General features: G+C 35.0%; 1 protein-coding gene across 1 annotated transcript in view; it reads right to left on the minus strand.

Moving 5' to 3' along the window:
• LOC126822431 (serine/threonine-protein kinase MRCK alpha) overlaps positions 1-19,025 on the minus strand; it is a 92,122-nt gene extending 73,097 nt beyond the window's left edge. The window contains exon 1 of the mRNA XM_056100786.1: positions 18,436-19,025. Coding sequence (XP_055956761.1) covers positions 18,436-18,613 — 178 coding nt within the window. The 5' untranslated portion in view covers positions 18,614-19,025. The remainder of the gene's footprint in view (positions 1-18,435) is intronic.
• Positions 19,026-22,925: the final 3,900 nt, after the last annotated feature.

Genomic DNA, 22,925 nt, shown 5'->3' on the forward strand with positions numbered 1-22,925 from the left:
GGACATTAAGCCCTCTCTCTCTCTCTCTCTCTATATATATATATATATATATATATATATATATTATCCAACTACATACAAATGTAGACATGATCAATATCAAAACTTGAGAAAAAGTTGAAAGGTCAAGATTGGTCTACAATTTGAACCATAAACATTCATTAGTACACAGGAAATGAAATATAAAAATAGACTGGCACTTATAACTTTAAATAGTGTAGTAGACTAAAAACGACAGTACGGTACATTATGTAATGTATCACATGCTCTCTGCAATGAAAACACAACCGCCGAAACGATGACAGTACATTGTACTTTATGTATTACTACAGTACATGTACCTGAACTTAATTTGTGCTCTCTTCCCCGGAGAATACAACTCCAACATGTATCACTACATAAACCTGAACTTAATTCGTGTTCTCTCCCCTGAAAAACACAACCCCGAAACGACATTAAATGATGTCTAACATGGGATTTCACAACAGGTACTGGGTGGCAATGTTTATACAAACAGGAGAAATTTAAAAGTGATTTATTGAGGACAAACACTTCTAAGTGATAGCCATTAATGTTGATGGCCAGGAAATGGGTGTGGCACTGGAAAAGAATAATGCAAACATACAGGTCTTGTAGACGTTCTGAACCCCATATAATCTAAAAAGCTCTAAATATTTCAATTGTTCACCTTTAAAGTGACCTATTTCAACTTTCAATCAAATCTTGTGAATGAAATACCAGGACAAAGTTCCCAGGGTGGGATGGGTCAATGTGGTAAATAATGAAGAACCCTAATGGAAACTTGATTCAGAATAAAACTCTCAATGGCATTGTTTAAGAGTGAATAACTTCAATATTTCAGATCATCTAACTAACACTATTAACATTGTTATTTCACAGTTTGCATTTTTATTTTTAATACTTATATGAATGCAATTGTTTAGACTCTTTAACTTTGCGAACATATTACAGGACAGAGTTAATAATGAAATTAATATCTTATCCAATATTGGATCGCTAAAAATAAAAATATTGTCATTGGGAATAGTGTTTTTAGAACTAAAACAGACCAATCTAACTGCTGGTAGGTGTATTACAGTGCCTAAAAGGCTGTTAAATATCTTATAAAACAAATTCCTAAATCTCTGAGGTAAGCCTACATATTGATTTGTGTCTACTCCATTTACATTTAGTAGAAAATTGCGTTGTTTTTTTTCTGTTTTAATGGCAATAGATAAGCACATGTATGTTTTTCAACCTGCACATGGTGACATGATAATAAATGAGTTAGATATGTTTATTGTCATACTGTTAAAAAACAAAACATTGGGGCATGAAGTTGTTGAGTTTAACATCCACTTGACATAAACTAAATCATTTTGGGACTAACATGTACCCCAATTCCAGAGGACCCAGAGAAAACCGACGAGGTTGGATAGGCGACCCTACTCCTAGTCACATACATGTACTACCATGGAATTGAAATGACGCCAGTTGACTCAATGACAGACTTTATGATACAATGCGCGCACGCTAACCATTTAGCAGTCCAACCCCTATAATATATCCATGTAATTGCAGCATGAAATGACTGCTATCCACCTTAATCAAAATAATTAATAGCCGACATTACTACCAAGTGAAATCAGAGATGAGTAGTTTTAATTTCAGCACAAAGGATTAATTAAATAAACTGATCGATTCGGTGATTAATTTAAAGTAAGAGAACAAATTTACTTGCATAACATAATAAAATAAAAGTAATGATGAAATATTATAATGAAGGTCTGAGAAAAGGCCATGGGTATACACTCTGAGAGAGAGAGAGAGAGGTGGGGTTTAACTCCACTGGACACAAACTAGGTCATTTCGGGACTAACATGGGTTTAATTTTATTTTGATAATTCACTTGCGCATATAGGTCTTTAGCAGTGGGAGGACACCGGAGGACCCAGAGAAAACCCAAGAGGTTGGACAGGCGACCCTACTCCTTGTCACGTACAACCGGAAAATCGAAACCACGCCAGCTGACTCAATGACAGACCTAATGATACAACGCGCACACGCTAACCATTCGGCCATCCAAACCACCCTGAGCACCTAATAGTGAAAAGATTGTGTTGTTTGGCATGGACGTAAAAGATCTCTTGGCAGTTGGAATTCGATATAAGAGTAGACCGTAGCACTGCTGCCTGGGCAAAATTTCCTTCAAAGCACACTGTATGGCGTATGCCCGTCTTCATTAGCCCAGTGTAGGAGCAGAACAGTAGGACTTTAAACCCCATTTCATTTCATTTCATTTTGTACAATAAAGTTTCAATAATAATAATAATACAATTCAACTTTTCAGGGTTCTTTCCTTAAAGAAAAACACCAGTTTGGAATTTTTTAATTTATCTTATCTTTTCTTGGTTTCTTATTTAAAACCAGGTATAATAAAACTAGGTATAAAGGTTAGTAAATGATGTAAATTGACAGGATAGTTGATTTAAATAGCTGATATTTAAATATCTTGCTGTGTTCTCATTACTCCAACAGCTGACAGTAAATATACTAGGGAGTGGAGAAATTATACCATCATTCAGTTTTTAACACTTCAAGTACAACCAGAAAACAAACTGTTCTCTTATAATTAACATTGCTTTCATTTCCACTTTAATATTTCTATCTTAAAGGGCACATCCACTTAATCATTCTATTGGAAATGAAATGTTGTTTAACGTCCTACTGGGCTAATAAAGATGGCAGACACCATGCAGTATGAGGGTAATTTTTCCCAGACAGTGGCCCTACGACCTACTGTTATATCAAATTCCAACTGCCAAGGGATCTTTTAAGTGCACGCCAATGGGAATACACAGGATCTTGGTTTTTCGTCCGGTCTGAAAGGTCATTTTGGGACTAACATATGGTTCAATCAGTGACAGGTGCCTTGATTAAACACAGTTTTTTTTCCTGGTCCTCATAAATTAGTCAGCTTCAAGAAAAGTGATAATAATAATTAAACTATAACCTAGTTGTAATAGATGCTTTATCTTCGGACTGAAAAACAGGTGCAAACTATCACTCCTCTTAGGTGTTGCTGTTACTACAGTAATACAAGGTGAAGTGTATATGGCAGAATATGCTTATCCCACAGAACACCTGATGCCACATGCAACTGACAGTAATAGGTGAAGTGCATATGATGTGTCATATACCTATCCCCTCTCAAGACTCAAACATCTGATAACACTTTTCATTTAAACTAGGAAAGTTCTCAAAGCTAGCATTTTTGCTGTGTAACGAAAGAATCTTTTTATTATAATGTATACCACAAATTCTGAACATCCACTGCACTTGTGATCAATGCAGACAGTATATTAAATATCTCCCTCGTTATGTCATGTCAGATATATACATGTACAATCATTGAGTCGTGAAATATTACTTAGTTAATCCAGGATAAATGCTATTCAAAAACCCTACGCTTTACAGACATATTTTAATAGAGTAGACTATTTGTTTACCATCATTATCAACAGAGTATAGATATTAGATAAAATCCCTTCAAAAAAGGGCTCAGTGGGATCGAGTTATTTCAGATTTCTTCCTTATTGTCTCATGAATAATACAATCCTCTTTTTCTTTATATTAAATATTTCAAGCATTCATTGAATTGAACCTAGAGGAAATTTGAAGTACGGTACATGTGGTCTGGTAAACCATACACATACCTTCTTCATTACTGACTAAAAATAACTCCCATTCACTAAGACTTGAGTCTGACAAGAGATAAAGCTAGTAAATTCCATCAACAGATATCTCTAGAGAGCTGAGTTAAAATTTGGTTTGAACACATGTACCGTATATTGTACTCTGCTACATCACAAATCACTGATAATGTCTGATAAACTGCACCAGTATTGGTCTACAGCATTTAGGAATTCATGTGATATTTTCTTATCTCGTTTGAATACGTGTACATGCAATAATTCAAAACGCTGATCGATATTCACATGTTATCATTCAGGAACACAAAGCTGCTACAAATCAGCCAATAGCCTACCATAAATAGAAATTAATCAGTTGTTTTTTATTTTATCTACAATCCACGAAAACTGCACAATAAATTACTGAAAGCGCAGACAATACATGTACATGTACAAAGTGAAAATATTGAATCAACAGAATAGTTTGGCCATTCTGAGACTAAATACACAGGTATTGTATATAGTCATGGCTGCAGAGAGAGAGAGAGAGAGAGAGAGAGAGAGAGATGGGGTTTAACCTCCACTTGACACGCGCTAGGTCATTTCAGGACTAACATATGGTACAATTTTATTTCAATAATACGCTTGCACATAGAGGTCTTTTAACAGTGGGAGGAAACCAATGATCTGGAGAAAACAAACCCACAACATGGTTGGACAAGCAACCCTATTCATTGTCACGTATACAAACTGAGTCTCGAAACCATGCCACGTGACTCACTCAATGACAGACCTTATGATCTTAAATGAACGCTTTAAATCACTGCGCCCCCCCCTTTCTTGTCTGCAATGCTGAAGAAGAGCATTTGATCTGGACAGTCCCCAGTTTTCTTCAAATCCCAAACAAGAGTAGGCCGTTGTGCTGTTGTCCTGCCATTAATGCCCTCATAGAAAACTGCATGCAGCCATCAATACAGAAAAGAAAGACATCAAATCCCATTTCATTTGCTTTCCAACTGCAGATGTACTCAGGGAAAAATGGGAAAGCAGCTCTTTGCCAAAATTACAACTGTCGAGAATTACAACTGCAAAGGGTATTCAGGGGAAAATGGGAAAACAGCTTTTTGACCAAAATGATTTTATTCTTCACAAATTGATGAATTGTTTTTATTTTCTAAGGCTATTGTCGAGAATTATGACTGCAAAGGTGTATCTTTACCAATTGTCTTTGTTTGTTTCAATCCACACCACTTTCCTCATACGTCACAAAGATCAAGTATTTGATAAACTACTTCGTTATCATTAACATATCATCTGACTAATTTCCTTGTTTCTCTCTATTGATTTATTATTAAAAGATATCGTGAAAATCAATTTCAGGCATCTGCTTCACCCCTGTCTGCATGAATAGACGACGATTTGCTGCACTAACATGTAGTTATAAAACAGATGGTTGTTATCTTCTGATTTATCTAACATTATAAAATACAGAAATAGATCGTAATGTTCAATTTAGCTACGTGATTCATAGCCAAAAACTGATAAAATACAAACTGTTTGCATTTAACTTTTTTCTACTTTCAGGTACAGTAGTTATCAGGGCCTGTCCATCAGTGACATGTACCTATTTTATGTGAAATTAAGTCCAGCAGTTAGGGTTCTATCATTTCATTTTCACTAATAGTAATTTAATACAACCAGGGGCCTGTTTCACGAAATCTTAACTAAAGATAAAATCCAAATTTTAGTAGCTACAGTACTTCAATATTGATTGGCTAAGCACTAAAATTAAACTAATATTATCCAATCAAATTACTAAAATTTGGATGTTATCTTAGTTAAAATTTGGTGAAACAGGCTCCAGATCTCTTAGGCCTACAGGATGCACATGATCCAAGTCCGTCAGCTACAGCTAGCCAAGAGTTCAGGTTCTATCATTTCATTTTCACTAATTCAAAATAACCAGAACTCTTAATCCTACAGGATGTACCTTAGGCCTATCCAAGTCCGTCAGCTAGCCAATAGTTAGGGTTCTTTCATTCCATTTTCACTAATTTAATTAACCAGATCTCTTAGGCATACATGATGTACCTGATCCAAGTCCATCAGGTAGCCAAGAGTTAGGGTTGTACTTGTATCATTCCACTATCATTAAATAAATATAACCAGAATTCTCCTTGACATCATGTACCTGATCTAGGTCCTGCAGCCAGCTGAGCCAGCAATATGAATTAGGGTTTAGATTAACCAGACCTCTTCGATTCATGTAAAAAAGACAAGTGTTGATTAATTTAAGTCTGGTCTGTTGATTTGCTTTGTTTGTGATGAGGGTGATTTGCTTTGTTTGTGATGTGAGTGATTTTAGAACTAAAATTTTAGGTCCAGAGATTGAGCCAATGTTGAACTAGACAATATACATGTAACTTATTATGGGTTCCACTGTTTACACGGATGTACATGTAAATAAATTATAAAACAAAATGTCTTCCTCTTAAAAGTTAAACAGGCATTATGCAAAAGATAATTCTGCCTATCGCAGGTCTTTTTTTAGGGATTATGATTAAATGTTATATAAACTAGACATTTATTAACATGACAAGAGCATAATTAAGTCTCGATAAGAACAGTTCAGTCATTAAATGATTAATCTAAAAATGGTGAAGCGAGGCTAAGTGTTGCACAATCAGTGGATACAATCAGTGCACACATCTTGTCAGACCTTCAAATGCTAATATCTTCGCTCAGAATTTAGAGTAATTCGAATGAAATTTTCTTTGCATTATCCACTGTGGAACTATTATAGCACGAACAGCAAGCTCCATCTAAATCTTACATAATATATTTTTAATATTTCGAACTAGTATTTAGTACTATCACAAATCAACAACCAATTGACCACTTTAAAAGTTATGTGCATGCAAATCAAGAGAGCTACAGTAGCTCGAAGGGGATGGCGCTCAGTTACTAACCAGGAGGCCCTCGGGTTTGATGTTTGTGTTGTCAGAGCAAGTTTCTAGGGATTTTTCCGGGTTGTTTCCCACTTGTCAGTGGTGCAGAACAGAAAACTTGGAAAAAACAGTGTATAGATGGGATGGGAGAAATAAAAGGTATCACGTACATGTCGACATGCTCATAAAAAAAAGTTTGCAATGGTCTTTCATCCCAAAATGACCTGGGGCCTGTATCACGAAATTTTAGCTAAGATAAAATCCAAATTTTAATAATTTGATAGGAAAATATTAGATTGATTTTGGTGCTTAACCAATCAAAATTGAAGTATCTACTAAAATTTGGATTTTATCTTTAGTTAAGATTTCGAGAAACAGGGCCATGTTTTATTCACTAAAATATCTCCCTTAAACTATGCAATTCTTGAGAAAAAATATAACCATCTTGAATAATAAACTACATATACCCCAGGTAGTTCTATTTTTCAAATCTATACTAATATATGTGACTGTCGTTTGTCTGTCTGTTCGAGGTTGGCGGCTACACTATTTCTGCCCCGAGTCTGAAATTTGGAGTATATGGGTAGCTCGGGCCGGGGAGTAACATAGGCCAGGTGGCGTTAGTCTACCACTTCCGGTTTCGGGGTTATGACCCCCGAGCGAAGCCAGGCATTCTTCTAGTATTATATAAGACAAAATCTATTTGTCACTATTGGAATACAATTTGTTTAAACATTACTTTACATGCCAGTATTTAACTAATCTTTCAAGTTATTGGATACCCTTTACTAGAAAATATTCAATCAAATTGGAAATAGATGCCTTCATCAAATTAAATCACACAGACAAAACCCAGCTACTGACGGATAGTTGGAGAGTACGATTGAAAATTACACTAACAAGACAATTTGTAGGTCCATGCTGCCTTTCTCTGACTGAAATCAATTTACGCGTAAAGTAATTATTGTGATTAGTGGGCATTGAAATGTTCCGATCACTTAAGCAATTGGTTGAGAAAAACCTGTACAAATGAGGCATTCGTCTCAATTTACCATCCTCCCCAAAAACCAATTTCGAGATGATAGAAATAACAGTCAAGTGTTGGGACTAATGTATCCATGCCATTTCAACAAACATCTCATGACCTATATCAAAATGGTCTTCATCAATCCACGCAGTATTAAAGGGCCAATCCCGATAATATTTTGGAGAATAAAACTGATCAATTTTGTTTAAAAACCCTTTACATTCTAACTTACGTGATACGTTTTCAAACAACTTAAACCTGTCAGTCTTCATCTGGAAACATCTAGCAGACGAAAGTACTAATAGATACATTATATTGTACATTGTGTAAATACTGCCTCGTAAAATACTTAGTATATATCAATGTACATGTACAGAAGGAGAGAAATGGAGTTAAAGGTCTACTTGATAAAACTAGGTAATTTTGGGACTAACATATGGTTCAATTTTATTTCTATAAAATTTTTCATTTCTTGGGGGTCTTTAGCTGTGGGAGGACCCGGCGAAAACTCACGAGATTGGACTAAAATATGGTTCAATTTTATTTCTATAATTCGCTTGTACTTGGGGGGTCTTTAGCTGTGGGAGGACCCAGAGAAAACTCACGAGATTGGACAGGTACTGGTGACAATACTACTTATCATGCACAAGCGGGGAATCAAAACCATGCCACTTGACTCAATGACAGACCCTATATGGTCTAAAGCCCATGTCTTAGAGTAGACCATTTGGAATCCGGGTGGTTTCAACAAAATTTTATCAATGACTGGCTTTTATAAAAATCATGTAAATATTCTGTAAACAAATAATACATTGTATTAGGGTTAAAAAAAATTGTTGAAAATGAAAACCGACTCTTTCGGTGAAATCCTGTTTAAAAACCTATTTCACAGGCATTTTTATGTTTTACGGCTTTTTTGGGGTGGAAAAATCGTCAACTCAACCTTGTGGCTGCTTAGCCTTAATCAATGTCCGCCATTACAGCAGGGGGTTAGTAAATAAAACACTTTACCAGGTACAGCTGATATGTGTATAGATGTTCTCATTATATTTTACTTCTATTCATAAAATTGTGTAGTTTTACTTCAAGTCGTATAAAATGGTAGTAAAACAAATATTGGTTCGTTCTCATATTACTCCTTATCTAGAAACCGATCGGTTACAAAATGAATCTCATTCAACAGAATGGAGGCAGATTTACTCCCGCTATTCAATCTACAATACAACTACTGTAATTTAAGTAACGGCCTGATACAAATCAAACTGATGGGTTTTTTTAAATCAGAAATTCTTTACTCATTGGGAATTTCGGCAATCTGGCTAATATTTCAGCTCACATTCTTACGAAAGTCTGCGAGTTTGGAAATAAATGTTTTAATTCTACCTGTATCTGACATTGTGAAAAGGAAATGAAATAAAATGAAATGGGGTTTAACATTCTCTAGTTCTGCTCCGAACTGGGTTAATAAAGACGGGCATACAGTGAGCTATGAAGGAAATTTTCCCCAGACAGCAGCACTACAGCCTACTCGAATTCCAACTGTCAAGGGATCTTTTACGTGCAGGCCAATGAATACACGGAACCTTGTTTTTTTTTTTAGTCCCATCCAAACGACTAGACAGCTGTCAGGCCCTCCATCATATCAAATATGTATTTACTATTAATAATATCATCATCAATATAAACACAGAAAAGACCAATAAGTACATGTAGCAGACAAAATGGCAGGAACCGGAGGGGTGATACCTGACAAAAGCCTGATTTTGTGTCTGATAATATCTGTGACATGTACAAATGAAATGGGGTTTAATGTCCTACTGTTAGCCGACTCGGCTAATGAAGACGGGATTCAATGACAGACCTCAGTAGAAGTACGGATTAGTGCCAGGAACATGTAGGGTTGTGTGTTGCGGCCAAAAATCGTATAGCAATATATTGCAGTATTGCAATAATTTGATAAAGTCAAGGTTTATTACCTAGCACAGTTTCATTTTGAATAGTTTTATTGTTGTTACAACTTTGGTCTTGGGCATTTATTGTTTACTGCAAAACCTATAATTAGTATAATTTCACTGATTATGTGAATGAATAAACATTTTAATTTATTTGTTTTTAAAACTGGTCTCATCTTTGCAAGGCCTAAATAATATGACTGATTATGAAGTCTTTATAAATAGTCTAGCAAACATTTGAATATAAAATAAAAGTAGAAAAATATTGATACGCAAAAATGTAGTGATACAGTGTATCGCGGACATATAGCAATATTTTTGACAGCCCTACCAGGAACTAACATTCTCTCGATTCCAATAGAATTACTGGTATCTTGTATGTACACACTACTGGTTTATGGAAATACAATCTAGACGTGAACCTACCACATGTCAATATTCTATTCTGTATATATCTTATTGTATCAATTTACAAATTTCGAGCCCTTTTCGATTTGAGTGTCTCGACCTGCACACGATGAGACTATAACATTACATTTTTTATTATCTAGTGATTTTGAAGCCACATGATAAAACTGATTTAACATGTTCAATATGCCCCATATCATTTATTCTGAGTATGGAACAAAAAGGCTACATTTTAAGTTCGTGTTTAGATCAAATTCTTTACTTTCCTTCAATACAAACAATATTTAACCATTAAAAGATTCTCTCTTAAAAAGATATACTGTGGCTGTCATACTTGAGATGTATTAAACTTTTACAAAAAAAAAAAGAAAATTGTACACTTTTTTTAATGATGAGTTTTGAAAAGTGTTTTATTTTCATTACAATTTTGCACATTTTAATGTATTGTACTGGTATACATGTATACGCAGAAGACCATGAAACACAAAATACAATTGGTACATGTATTGTATGCATTGCCAGTATGACTTAAGCTTAATGTAAATAAAATAACTACAATTTCAATGCACATGTATGTATAACGATGTAGGGGGGATTAGATGGCCGAATGGATCATAAAGCCGTAAAACATAAAAATGCCTGTGAAATAGGTTTTTAAACAGAATTTCACCGAAAGTGTGGTTTTCCATTTTCAGAATTTTTTTTTTAACCCTATACAATGTATTATTTGTTTACAGAATATTTATCTGATTTTCATAAAAGCCAGTTATTGATAAAATTTCTTTGAAACCACCCAGATTCCCAGTGGTCTACTCTATGACTGCTTTAGACCATATAGGGTCTGTCATTGAGTCAAGTAGCATGGTTTCGAATCCCTGCTTGTACGCGACAAGGAGTAGGGTCACCTGTCCAAACGTATGGATTTTCTCTGGGTCCTCTGGTTTCCTCCCACTGCTAAAGACCCCTACTAGCAAGTCAACTATTGAAATAAAATTGAACATATGTTAGTCCCAAAATGACCTAGATTGTGTCAAGTGGCCACTAAACCCCATCTCTCTCTATACATGTATATACCCATATATGCAAGCCAATGAAACATAAATACAATTGGTGAGGCCTAATGTAAATAACTACAACACTACATGCACCACTTAGCACTTATACATGACCCACCTGAACACAATAAACCTATAATCACATTCACTATACTCTTGTCAATTCTCTTGGGTCACTGGTCATTTCTCTCAGCTGTGGTCATTATCCAAACTGACCACAGGGATTGGACACCACTAATTACAGGGTATTGATGTTTCACTTACAACTGTGGTAACTTCTATCAAGTTGACCTACATGTATTAAATGGAGGGCAAGATACTGAGAGAATGACTCAACTGCATTTCTACACTATAAAATAAATCTATACACAAATCACTCTCCTCACTAGTCTACTAACATTTCATTATTTTACTCTTTCACATGATAGAAATAATACTAAAGAATGCAGTAATTCAGGTATCATTTAATCTTGCGTATTTAGCACTAATTTCTTTCACATTTATTCAATATCAAATCTTTGTTTGTGTCCAGTTAAAAGCTGACCATCCAATTTTGATTATTGATGGGGTGATTTTTAAAGATCTTTACGAATTTTTAAACCAAGATTTAATATTACATTACATTGTAAATGAATGTGAAAGAAATTAGCTTGCTAGATACACAAGATTAAATGATACCCAGGTTACAGGATGACTGATGGTTTTAGGAGTGGTTTTTTGCTCAAGTTAAATACATGCATTTCATTATTTTAGTCTTTCACATGATGGAATTAATGCTGAGAAAGGATGATTTAGGAGTTGATTGTGCGATATGGATGTGGTTTTTGCTCAAGTTAAATACATGCATGTCATTATTTTAGTCTTTCACATGAGGAAATTAATGCTTAGAAATGATGATTTAGAATTTGACTGTGTTATATTGACCAGATTTCATCATTTCCCCTTTCACATGACAGAATTACGTGTAATACTGAGAAATTACTAATGGTTATAAAATTTTATAGATAAGGTGTTATTTGCAAATAACAAGAATGACTGGGGGTATTAGAATTTGATTGTGAGGTATTGATTGGATTTTTGCTCTTATACTTCATAAAATAGTTGTTGAAATGATGGAAATAATATTGAAGTGTGAAGTCTACATGCAGAAGATTGCAAGCCCTAACCTTTTACATGTATATTTAAAAGTTAAGATTGGATGCATATATTAAATGAATACACCACAAGTTTCTCCTTGCCAAACTACAGTTGACAATATGGACAGTTATATCTACAGACCAACATCTTGGAAATGAAATGGGGTTTAATATCCTACTTTTCTGCACCAACCAGCTGAAAATTTCATTATCGAACTCAGTCAAGGTATTGAAAGAAGATCTAGTCTGACGTGTAGCTGTACATATCCTTGAACTTGGTCAAGATAAATTTATAGAAGTAATGAATGAAAATAAGTCTGACTTGTAGCTCATCATTGAACTTACTTACATTATCCAGGTATTGAAATTCAATAATTGAATGAAGGTAGTCTGACTTTTACCTTGGAAAGAGCACAGGTAAATTTATATTTTGTTATCCATGTGGCAGGTTTGGTAATGTACAATGTATATGAATCATTACAAAAGATGCCAAATAAAATAGCAGTGTAAAGAGGAAACAAGAAACAGATGCTCGAGAATAAATTCATCATCCACTGGTTCATCACCAGGTCATATTAACAAAATAATCAGTATTCTACAGTCTTTAAACTATCATGCAAGAGCTAAATCTGCCTATTATTGCAGGTCTTTCTTTAGTCCTGAAATGTTACACAACCTATTATTTAGACATTTATTAACATGAAAAGACCTTAATCAACTCTCAATGCCATCTTATGTGTCAGATTTTCACTGGATTTGAATCCGATCTGCTGCTCAACGCTCATTGATGATTAAATCCAAAAATGGATAATCGAGACTATGTTTTTTATCACACCTACTTTAGTAATAACGATCGAGGCTAGGGCTAACATTCAATCACTAATATCTCGATTCAGAGTAGAGCAATTTGAGTCTTGACTGAAATTTTCAGCATATTCCTTTTACATTATCTAGTTTTTAACTATTATAGTGAGAACTACCAGCTCTTAATTTAATCGTTCATTATGCCCCTTTAAACTTATATTACCAACATCATTCCAACATTGCCGACATTCCTTATAGTTATATCTTCCACTAATGGCTTCAAGAATATGCAAGTGTCGCATTTATCTAGACCGTGCCATCTTACCCCACTGGGTACATGCAGTTGCTCTGGGTCACCACGATAATTAAATCTCTGTTCATCGTTTGGATTTCTCGGAATATATATCAGATTTTCTGTTGCTTAATCTGGGTGGAAATGTACACAAAATGATTAATACTTAATTACGAAAACGGAATCAAAACATCACCACTAGATAATCTTCCGGCTTGCATTAGATCGGATTAAGAAGAAGTCTATCAATAGATTTTAGCGAAGAATACATGTCACGATGGCTTTGGCTTTTGGTCATCCTGTTTATATCATCTGCCACTGCAGAAGATGTCGAATGTTCACAAATTTTCAATTCGTTATATCTTTGAAACATTTTTGGACTGACTTTCCGTCTAGAGTTTCAACTTTCATAATATTGCAGTTTACAAGGAATTCCTCAAATGACGTTCAGAGACTCTAATTGATCTTTTGGCCCAGCGAGCTCCAGTTTTAAATGAAAACTATTCCATTAATTGTCAGCGAGTTACGTGACACAAGTAAAATCTAAGACAGCTCTGGACCCAGGCTAATGTGTACAATAATTCTGAAATTCACTACATTGCTACATGTACATTTTCTGTTCAGATTTTTAGTTTTTACATGTATGTTTTCATATTTTACATAAGTTACATGTACAATGTACCTGATAATATCAATCAATATTCTAACATACATGTATTATCCAAGCTGATTAAAACACAGATCATATTTCGTTTCGTTTTTTTATAGTTCAAAATTTCGTTTTACTTGTCTTTACTACACTAGGATCTGGAAGAGTTGTTATATTACTGGTGTTCTGGTTGAAGTGAGAGATTAGCCAATGGAACAGTCTGTTACAGTGAATTCTTGGCGTGGGATGCACAGAACTGTGGGTAAACCATTAGAAATGTTAACGCTGATTGATTAATCAATGTCTGACGTCACAGGGTCAAAAGCCACTCGCACTAGCCCTGACGCGACCTTTACAACCGGTCAGATCTTTATGTAGTGTAAGCCATCGAAAGTAGGAAAAAACGAAACGCAATATAGATCTGTATTTTAATCACATTGACATATTATCCTCCCTCTCTACTACAGATATTATCTACAACTTTTTTCCACATCCTCTAAACTGTATTTATTTCAAGTGTAGCACAAAATTTGTTTTAAAAAAGCATCACATTTTTTTCCTCCTCATCTAAACTATACTGCAACTGAAGCACATGTATAAGAATTTTCCTGTTTAATAAATACTGAGTAAAATATTTATTTATAATAAGACATGTGTATAACATAATATCTACACATGTATATTATTAATAGCCAATATGGTAAACTATTCTATCTTATATCTAGTTATTATAAAAATCTGACAAATCAATTAAAGATATGGGAGATTAGATAAAGAGCTGGCAGTTCTCACTAAAACTAGATGATGTAAAGGGAATATGCTGAAAATTTCAGAAAACCTTATTTTAAAATCTCTGTAAGATCAATTATCATTGTTAGCGCTGTCATGATAAGAAACAAAGTCTTGATTATCCATTTTAATCATCAACAGACGTTGAGCAGCAGATCGAATTCAAATCCATTGAAAATCGGACAGATAAGATGGCATTGAGAATTGATTATGGTCTTTTCATGTTAATAAATGTCTAATTAATAGTTTATATAACATTTCAGGCCTAAAGAAAGACCTGCAAATGCAATAGGTAGGCAGATTTACCTCTTGCATAATGTATGTTTAAAGAACAGGCATCTAAACATATGGGAAATAAGAGATAAATTTAATATCCACTCGACACAAACCAGGACATTTCAGGACTATCATATGGTATAAATTTATTTCAATAATTCGCTTGTGTGTTGGATTCTTTCAGAGTAAGAGGAAACAAGAGGAGTGCAGGAGGACCAGGAGACGGGAAAAAACTAACGAACTTGGGTAGGACAAAATGTCTGGCAACAGACGGACTGTGTCTTACAAGGACTAGATTTGTGCATGACAATGTTTGTGACAGGTGCCTAGTTTACATGTACAATGTAATAAGACATCACAGCAAGAACAGCTATCTTTGTGTGTATCTTTTCCGCATTTTTGTATTATGGGTTTTGTGTGTGTGGTGCAGTCCTCCTGCACTTACTTTTTATGATCATGTATGGGTATAGAGCAAACAACAAACCATGCAGTGCAGGCTAATTCTACTTTTTTTCTACACATAGTTTTTGTGATAAACTTGATTAAACTGTAATAACTACCATCAGACTGGAACCATAAATATTTGCCGTCAACAGAAAGTAAAAAAAAACTTGGCAAGACATGTAATCTAATCAAACACAGTGAGCCGAGGACCACCAGGTTGATGACCATAACACTACCTTACTACTACAACTTACAAAGGCTACCATTTGGATAGACTCCATTACAGCCTATGATAGGCTTTAGAAAGAATTAACATTGCCTCTTGACATACTTTTATATAAAAATCTGGTCCTGGCTATTATAATAATTATTTTAATGGTGCAGCCTTCTAGTTCTCTAGACACAAATGTTTTGTTTTAGTTTAAACAGCGCTGTCTGTGTCTGGGACATTCTGACAGTGGCCATATATCTCAATTTTGACTATCAACCATATTCAAATTCATGCTATAATATGTGATGTGATGTGATGTGGGAAAAAAGAAACGAAATGGGGTTTACTTTTCTGCAATGTGCTACATGTACAAAGGAAGTTTTTCCCAGACAGCAACATGTACCTAATCTTCATCAAAGTCCAACTGTTATGGGTTCTTTTACACACCTGCCAATGAGTACACCTCGGTTTTTGTCCATCCCGAATGATTAGACCTTTTCCTCACCAAGTTTTCTGTCCTGCACCAGTCCAATGACAATGGAAACCAGAACAGAAAAAAGGTCATGTACTTAATAGACCAGACACTGACAAGGAACATGTATGGTCAGGTGTTTTCATACAAAGTGAATGCATAACATTTTGTGTGCAGTTCATAACTTACAGCATGCAATACCCATTTCACAGTTAAGCTTGGTATCGTACTTTCTTTTTTTTTTTAGCTATAAAATGAGTCATCTCAAAGTAGGCCTATTTACATACGGTACATGTAAATACAGTACTCGGCCAAGGCCTATTATAAATAACAGTAAAAAAGAAAAACAATATGAACACATGTATACATTAAAGTTTTATACATACATGTAGCCTACAACACCAAATCAAAGACTGATATCAATGCTAGTAAGTGCAAGAGAGCTGCACCACACATAAACAGAAACCCAGAACTGCGGCTAAATCTATTTGCTAAGGTCAGCTCAATTTTTGTCAAGGTCACTGAGATGTAAATAAGGTTAGGGCATGTGATTGTTGGCGAGATTGTAGGCTAGGGTTAGGGTAAGCATTGGGGCTCTAGAGGTCCAGAGTTAGGGTTAAGGTTGGGATTAGCACTAGCTCTGTTTACATCTCGTGACCTATGATGAAAAATTGAGCTGACCTTATCATTTAGCACTAACCCAGAACTGCCAGAAGACTAACACTGACAAGATACAAGACACATCACATTCACACACAGACATTGTAAGTAATATAAATAATAAAAGTATTAAAAGTTTTATCAAATCAAGTGATTGGAAACCACTCTAATAGCAGAGTAATTCATAAAAGGCAAATAACTAAAAGATAGGTTGCCAGGCAATGAAACATACGCCCTCAGCAGCTAAGTCATCCGGGCAGTCAACAAGGGTTGTCATGCATTTTTTCCTTTTATCACCGGTAATGAGAATATTTACAACGTATGAAAATATAGAGGAATGGTGTATTTACCTTTTCTCAAAATTCCAGATCAAAATATTGAGTCGTTTGGACGTGAACTTCAAAACTGCTTATCGGAGCACGTAACCCTTTAAAGATTTCAGGTCAGTTTTTTCGTTGGGTGACCTGATAATCGATTCCTGTTCCTTGAGAGGTCTATATAGTGAATGACCCGTGTGCTCTACTTGATAACGAAAGGTAAACTTCACCTACACATTATTTTTATAAAATAAAAGTCTGGTTTTATCCAGACACCGCATAATACAGCTTGGGACACCGGTCTCCATTTCCAGATGAAGACTGACAGGTTTAAGTTGTTTGAAAACTTATCACAAATATTGAGTTAGTTGCTCGGCCCTCTAGCCTCTAGAGTGTCCACAAGATTTTTCAATGTAATCAAGGGCTATAACTCAGGCAGTAATTACCAGAAAATAGTTGTAAATCAAGAGGCCTCTTTGTCTCATGACCTTAAACAGCGTGTATAAATTTTAAAGTCAATCGGATATTAACTTTTCACTCCAGAGTGTCCACAAGATATTTCAAAGTGATCAAGAGTCATCACTCTTGCAGTAATAATCGGATATCGTTAAAAATCTATAGGATTCTTCATCCCATGACCTTAAACACTGCGTATAAATTTAAAGTCAATCGGATATTAACTATTAACTTTTCACTCAAAAGCATCCACAAGATACAATGTATTTCAATATACGGTCAAATTTTAATGTGGGCGTATAAAAAATGAAACAATCGAATCGATCAATTCTTTGTATAATTATCCATGACTAACAAAGGGGAAACTAGATAGATAATAGATGGGCTTTCATTTGAGACCCCTACACATGTAACTAAATCAAACCAGGTATCAACCACGAAACCAGTACATCCCATTACAAGTTGCTTCTTATGTAGGGACCGAAATACCAAATGCAATGGGGTTTAACGTCCTACTGTTCTGCTCCAAATGGGCTAATGAAGGCAGGGCTTGAAACACCTCTGAGTCACTTATAAAAATTTATCAATTTGAACAATTAATTTGGCTTCAAGTTAAATGCTATGCGAACACCTACAGTGCACTTTTCATATCCTGATCCACTCCAGGTGCATCACGTCGAATATGAATGGGGTTACAACTGGTTCCAGCGCTACTGCACACCCAACCCCAGGACAGGAGCACAGACAGCTTGCAGAGAGACTCCAGTCCAGGATGATATGGGATAAGGTTTACAAAACTTTTTATTGAACTCAAGCGACTGTTAGACGTTGGAATACATGTACTTACCATATTCTACAAAATCCGAGATATTTTTCTCTCTTCTAAGAGTAGGATTTGAACATTCATCATAAATAACAATAAGTACATCCAATAATGTTTCTATACTCAATGCATTGCCATCACTATTCGTTACACCTCCAAGATAAAGACGTTCTAATTTCTTCAGTCTTTCCTCGGCCGACATGGCCACAAAAATAATGAATGGGCTTTAGAAAACCACTTTCACTTTAGAATGTGAACTGCTATATCCGGATAAATATCATTCCATCAATCGGAGAACGAACACCATGGCATTCGGTAATTTTACAACAATGACACACGATTTGGAATTAATGAACTAGCCAAGCCTGCACTTGAACTACTCGTTCTTTTCTGACATCTTTCTTTCGATTCAGCTTGCTGATTCACTATCCATCTTATTTCTTTTATCACAGGCTTCCTTATATTTTACCCCTAAAATGAATAAATGGTACCGCGCTTTAGCTACCTAAAGGGTTTCTTCTATGTCCACATATTGGTTATTTTGAGGTGAATTATTACTTTTATGGCATTGATATCACAAATTCCGTATAAATCGCGATTACAAATGGCGGCTGTGATTTTATAGTCTTGCTTTACCAGTCCCTTTGTGGCTATGTAAAATAACCTGCGATTCTTGTGCAATCAAGACTAGGAAGACGTGTTTTCGGTCTACCAGTCACAACCTTCGACCCACTCTTCTCCTCCAAAAAACCCACAAAATTAAGTTTAATTGTGATTACAGCCCATTTCGTAAATGTGCAATTAAGCATTTAAGTCTGATTGGTAATTAAAGAAACCATTTAAAGAGATTATAGCATAAAAAGGAGTTGAAAATTTAATTAAGGGATTTAATATTTTTCGTCATGGCTAGGCAATTACCGAAATTGTTTTCTCTTCTGTAATTGCTCAAGTTAACTTATTAGATTTCTTGAAGAGCACGGGTATTTTTTATTATTTTATTTTTTTTACCCAAGCTAAGTTAAATCACAATTCACAGATTGCAAACAAAACATACCATCACATATTTTAAAAATGATTAGGGGGTAGTGTGTCTCCTGTCCAAGAATATATTTCTCGTCTTCAAACTCAGTCTAGAAATAACAGATAATTAAATGTAAAAAATATATAATCCAAAGCCATTTCTAGAAATATATCGGGTGGGGGTGGGGGCAGGTAAATGAAATAATAGTTTTGAAATAAATCATCATTGAAATAGTTTGAAAACAGTTTTTAATGGATCAGAGTTATTCCAAACCCATAAAAATTTGTTAATGGTATTAAATATGGTGTGAATGAATTGTTCCGTTTCCAGTGGGATCCATTTCATGGGTTTCCATTTCTGTGTCTAAGAATCCAAGTCTACCACGGCCCTGGGATGCCCGATGACGTCATGTAAATATTATGCTAAATCGGCCAGAACGTTACAAGACAGCATTCCTTTCGCTATGGTTGTAATAAATGCGAATACAACGATAATCCGTGCATTCAGCTCACAACACCGGTTAATATGGGGATTTTTCTTCTATTAAATACCTTTGATTCTTTTATTAATGTGTTTAAAGTTTTATTTTGTTTTCCTGTCATTATTTCTTTCGTTAAGTTTTCCTTGTATTTCAAGGGAAATTACTCCACTTTATAAGCGCGTTTTACTGACAAGTTTCTAATTCAAACCTTTTTAAAAAAAAAAAAAAAAAAAAGAAACTGAATACTTTTGTATATTATTTTTGTATTATTTATTTTTCAAAAGAAAAAGGGCGTTTCGTTAAATTTGTTAATATTTTGTCAATATTGGTCGGTCATGTTTTGCTATTGGACGCTATAATTCACGGCAAATAGACATATAAATCACATTTGCCAACTGTGCAATAAATGTGAATTCCCAACATTCGCCCTGAACTGAGCGGTAAATATAATGATAAACCACATTAGTTTCCTGTAGATTGCTCGGATATTCTTCCGCATCTCACAATAAATACACACTTCACCGCCTTAGTCTACTGTGTATTAACAGCATCTTCTCCCATATCTCACAAAAAATACACATATTGACCACCCTCGCTAGTTTTGTGCTACTAGTTTATGCCTCATCTATAAACTGGTTAAATACACATCCAAAGCACATACTGTGTATTTCAATTGTGTTGTTTTAAAAACCCACAACAGGAAGACCAATAACCCACATTAGTTTACTGTGTGTTAACAGCATATTCTCCCATATCTCACAGCAAATACACATATTGACCACCCCAACTAATTGTGTACTAATAGTTTATGCCTCATGTATATACTGGGTAATTTCACATCCCAACCACATACTCAATGTGTATTCCAGTGTGTATTTTTCTTTTAATAAACCACATTAGTTTATTGTGTATTTCATGTGTATTTTCTAATAACTCATACACATTAGTTTACTGTGTAGTACAAGTGTATACATCTTCTATTAACTCATTATAAAAATACTAATAAACCACATTAGTTTATTGTGTATTTCATGTGTATTTTCTAATAACTCATACACATTAGTTTACTGTGTAGTACAAGTGTATACATCTTCTAATAACTCATTATAAAAATACTAATAAACCACATTAGTTTATTGTGTATTTCATGTGTATTTTCTAATAACTCATACACATTAGTTTACTGTGTAGTACAAGTGTATACATCTTCTAATAACTCATTATGAAAATACTAATAAACCACATTAGTTAACCGTGTTTTACAAGTGTATTTTCTAATAACTCACATGATATAAAACACAAATTTAATATGGAAAACAATCACTGGGTTTATTTCACACTACGTTTCAACAAGTTCCTCTTGTCGTTCTCAAGTAAAGCCTGGCGCACACTATGCGACAACTTAAGCGACGAGTCTGGCGACAAATATCGCCTCAATATAAGTGGATTGAGCACACTACACGACGACTTTGGCGATCACGGAAAAAACACCCTGTCATGTGCTTCATCATGTGACACCTGTAAATTCATTTTAGTCGTCATCGCGTTGAATACTTCAATTAATATTGTTTTGTACATGATGATCAGGAGGCGACGTAGCCGTCTTAGTACCATGCCTGTCGAGTGCAGTGCGTTTATAGTATTATAAGTAACTAGCTCAAATTGGGCGACTCTTGCCTGTATAGAAAAACAAGCTACGTTGAGGATGAGTCCAGAAATATTCCAGACAATCCTAAATATAATCAATCCTCTCATTGCCAAACAACCAACCAAGATGAGACAATCAATAAGCCCAGGTGGGCAATCGACGGTCACTCTCCGTTTTCTCGCTACAGGTACTGGAAAAATAACGCCCATTCTAATTACCATATCCATGAATCCTAGGACTATATTATTATTGAGTACATTGCTATATAGATGGAACAATCCACTCTGCCTACCACATGTATTCGACACCTTTGCCAGAATTCTAAACTTAATTTCAATTAGTTAGTTAGGGCTAAATTAGATTACCCGAGTCACTTAATATTATACATGCAACAGAAAAAAATTCTGAGAAATCTCGTGTGTGGTTATGTCACATTGTTTTAAAGTATTAGAAAAATAAATAACTTATATTTATAGCACGACTTTCATGAGTTTACAGGTTTAACAAGAGGCTGCAGGCAGAGGCGTTAAACCTGTTAATGAATGAAATGTGTTATAAATGACTTGTAACATTGACACCTGCTCAACATGCTCATTGTTATTGCACAGAAAACCGACACAAATTAGGTCATTTCGGGACTAACATATAGTTCAATTTTTTATTTCAATAATTTGCGCGTAGGGTTCTTTAGCAGTGGGAGGAAACCGGAGGACCTGCAGAAAACCCACGAGGTTGGACAGGCAACCCTACTCTTTGTCACATACAACCAGGGAATCAAAACCACGCCAGTTGACTCAATGACACACCTTATGATACATACGGCCATCCACCCCACCCCCTTCCCCTGAACTTATAAAGGTCAGTCATCTAATACAGAGGTATAAGAAGGCTTTCACAGTAGCTCTGTGGAACAGATTGTAATTGTAGGTTGTCATGTGTTAGCAATGTTCCTTAAAGATGGGTTCCCGCGTATAAACTGGGTGATTTAATGGTATATATGGACCAAAAACATATTCAAACTAATTAATTTGTCATAATTATGCCCCAAATCCTTCTCAAACATTGTAATTGCGAAAGAATGCCCTGCTATTAAAATTCGATCAAACTAGGTCATGTTTACGTCAGGTCTTGGGAGTCAGAGGAGAATTCATTGCATACATAAGATGATGTTGTCTTTAATCGCTTACTATTTATTACAAATATCGAATCCTAATTAAATTCTCAGATTATCCACTACCCAGGTCTTTTTCCGTCATTTTTATCTCAGAAAGTATTGTACGTCTAACTCTTCATAAAGTTTATCAACTTGTACATCAAGCGCTCAATGTTCGCTTGTGACCTTTGACATCACGCGTGCAGAAGTT

This window comes from Patella vulgata, chromosome 5 (genome assembly GCF_932274485.2).
Source record: "Patella vulgata chromosome 5, xgPatVulg1.2, whole genome shotgun sequence".
Lineage (NCBI taxonomy): Eukaryota > Metazoa > Mollusca > Gastropoda > Patellidae > Patella > Patella vulgata.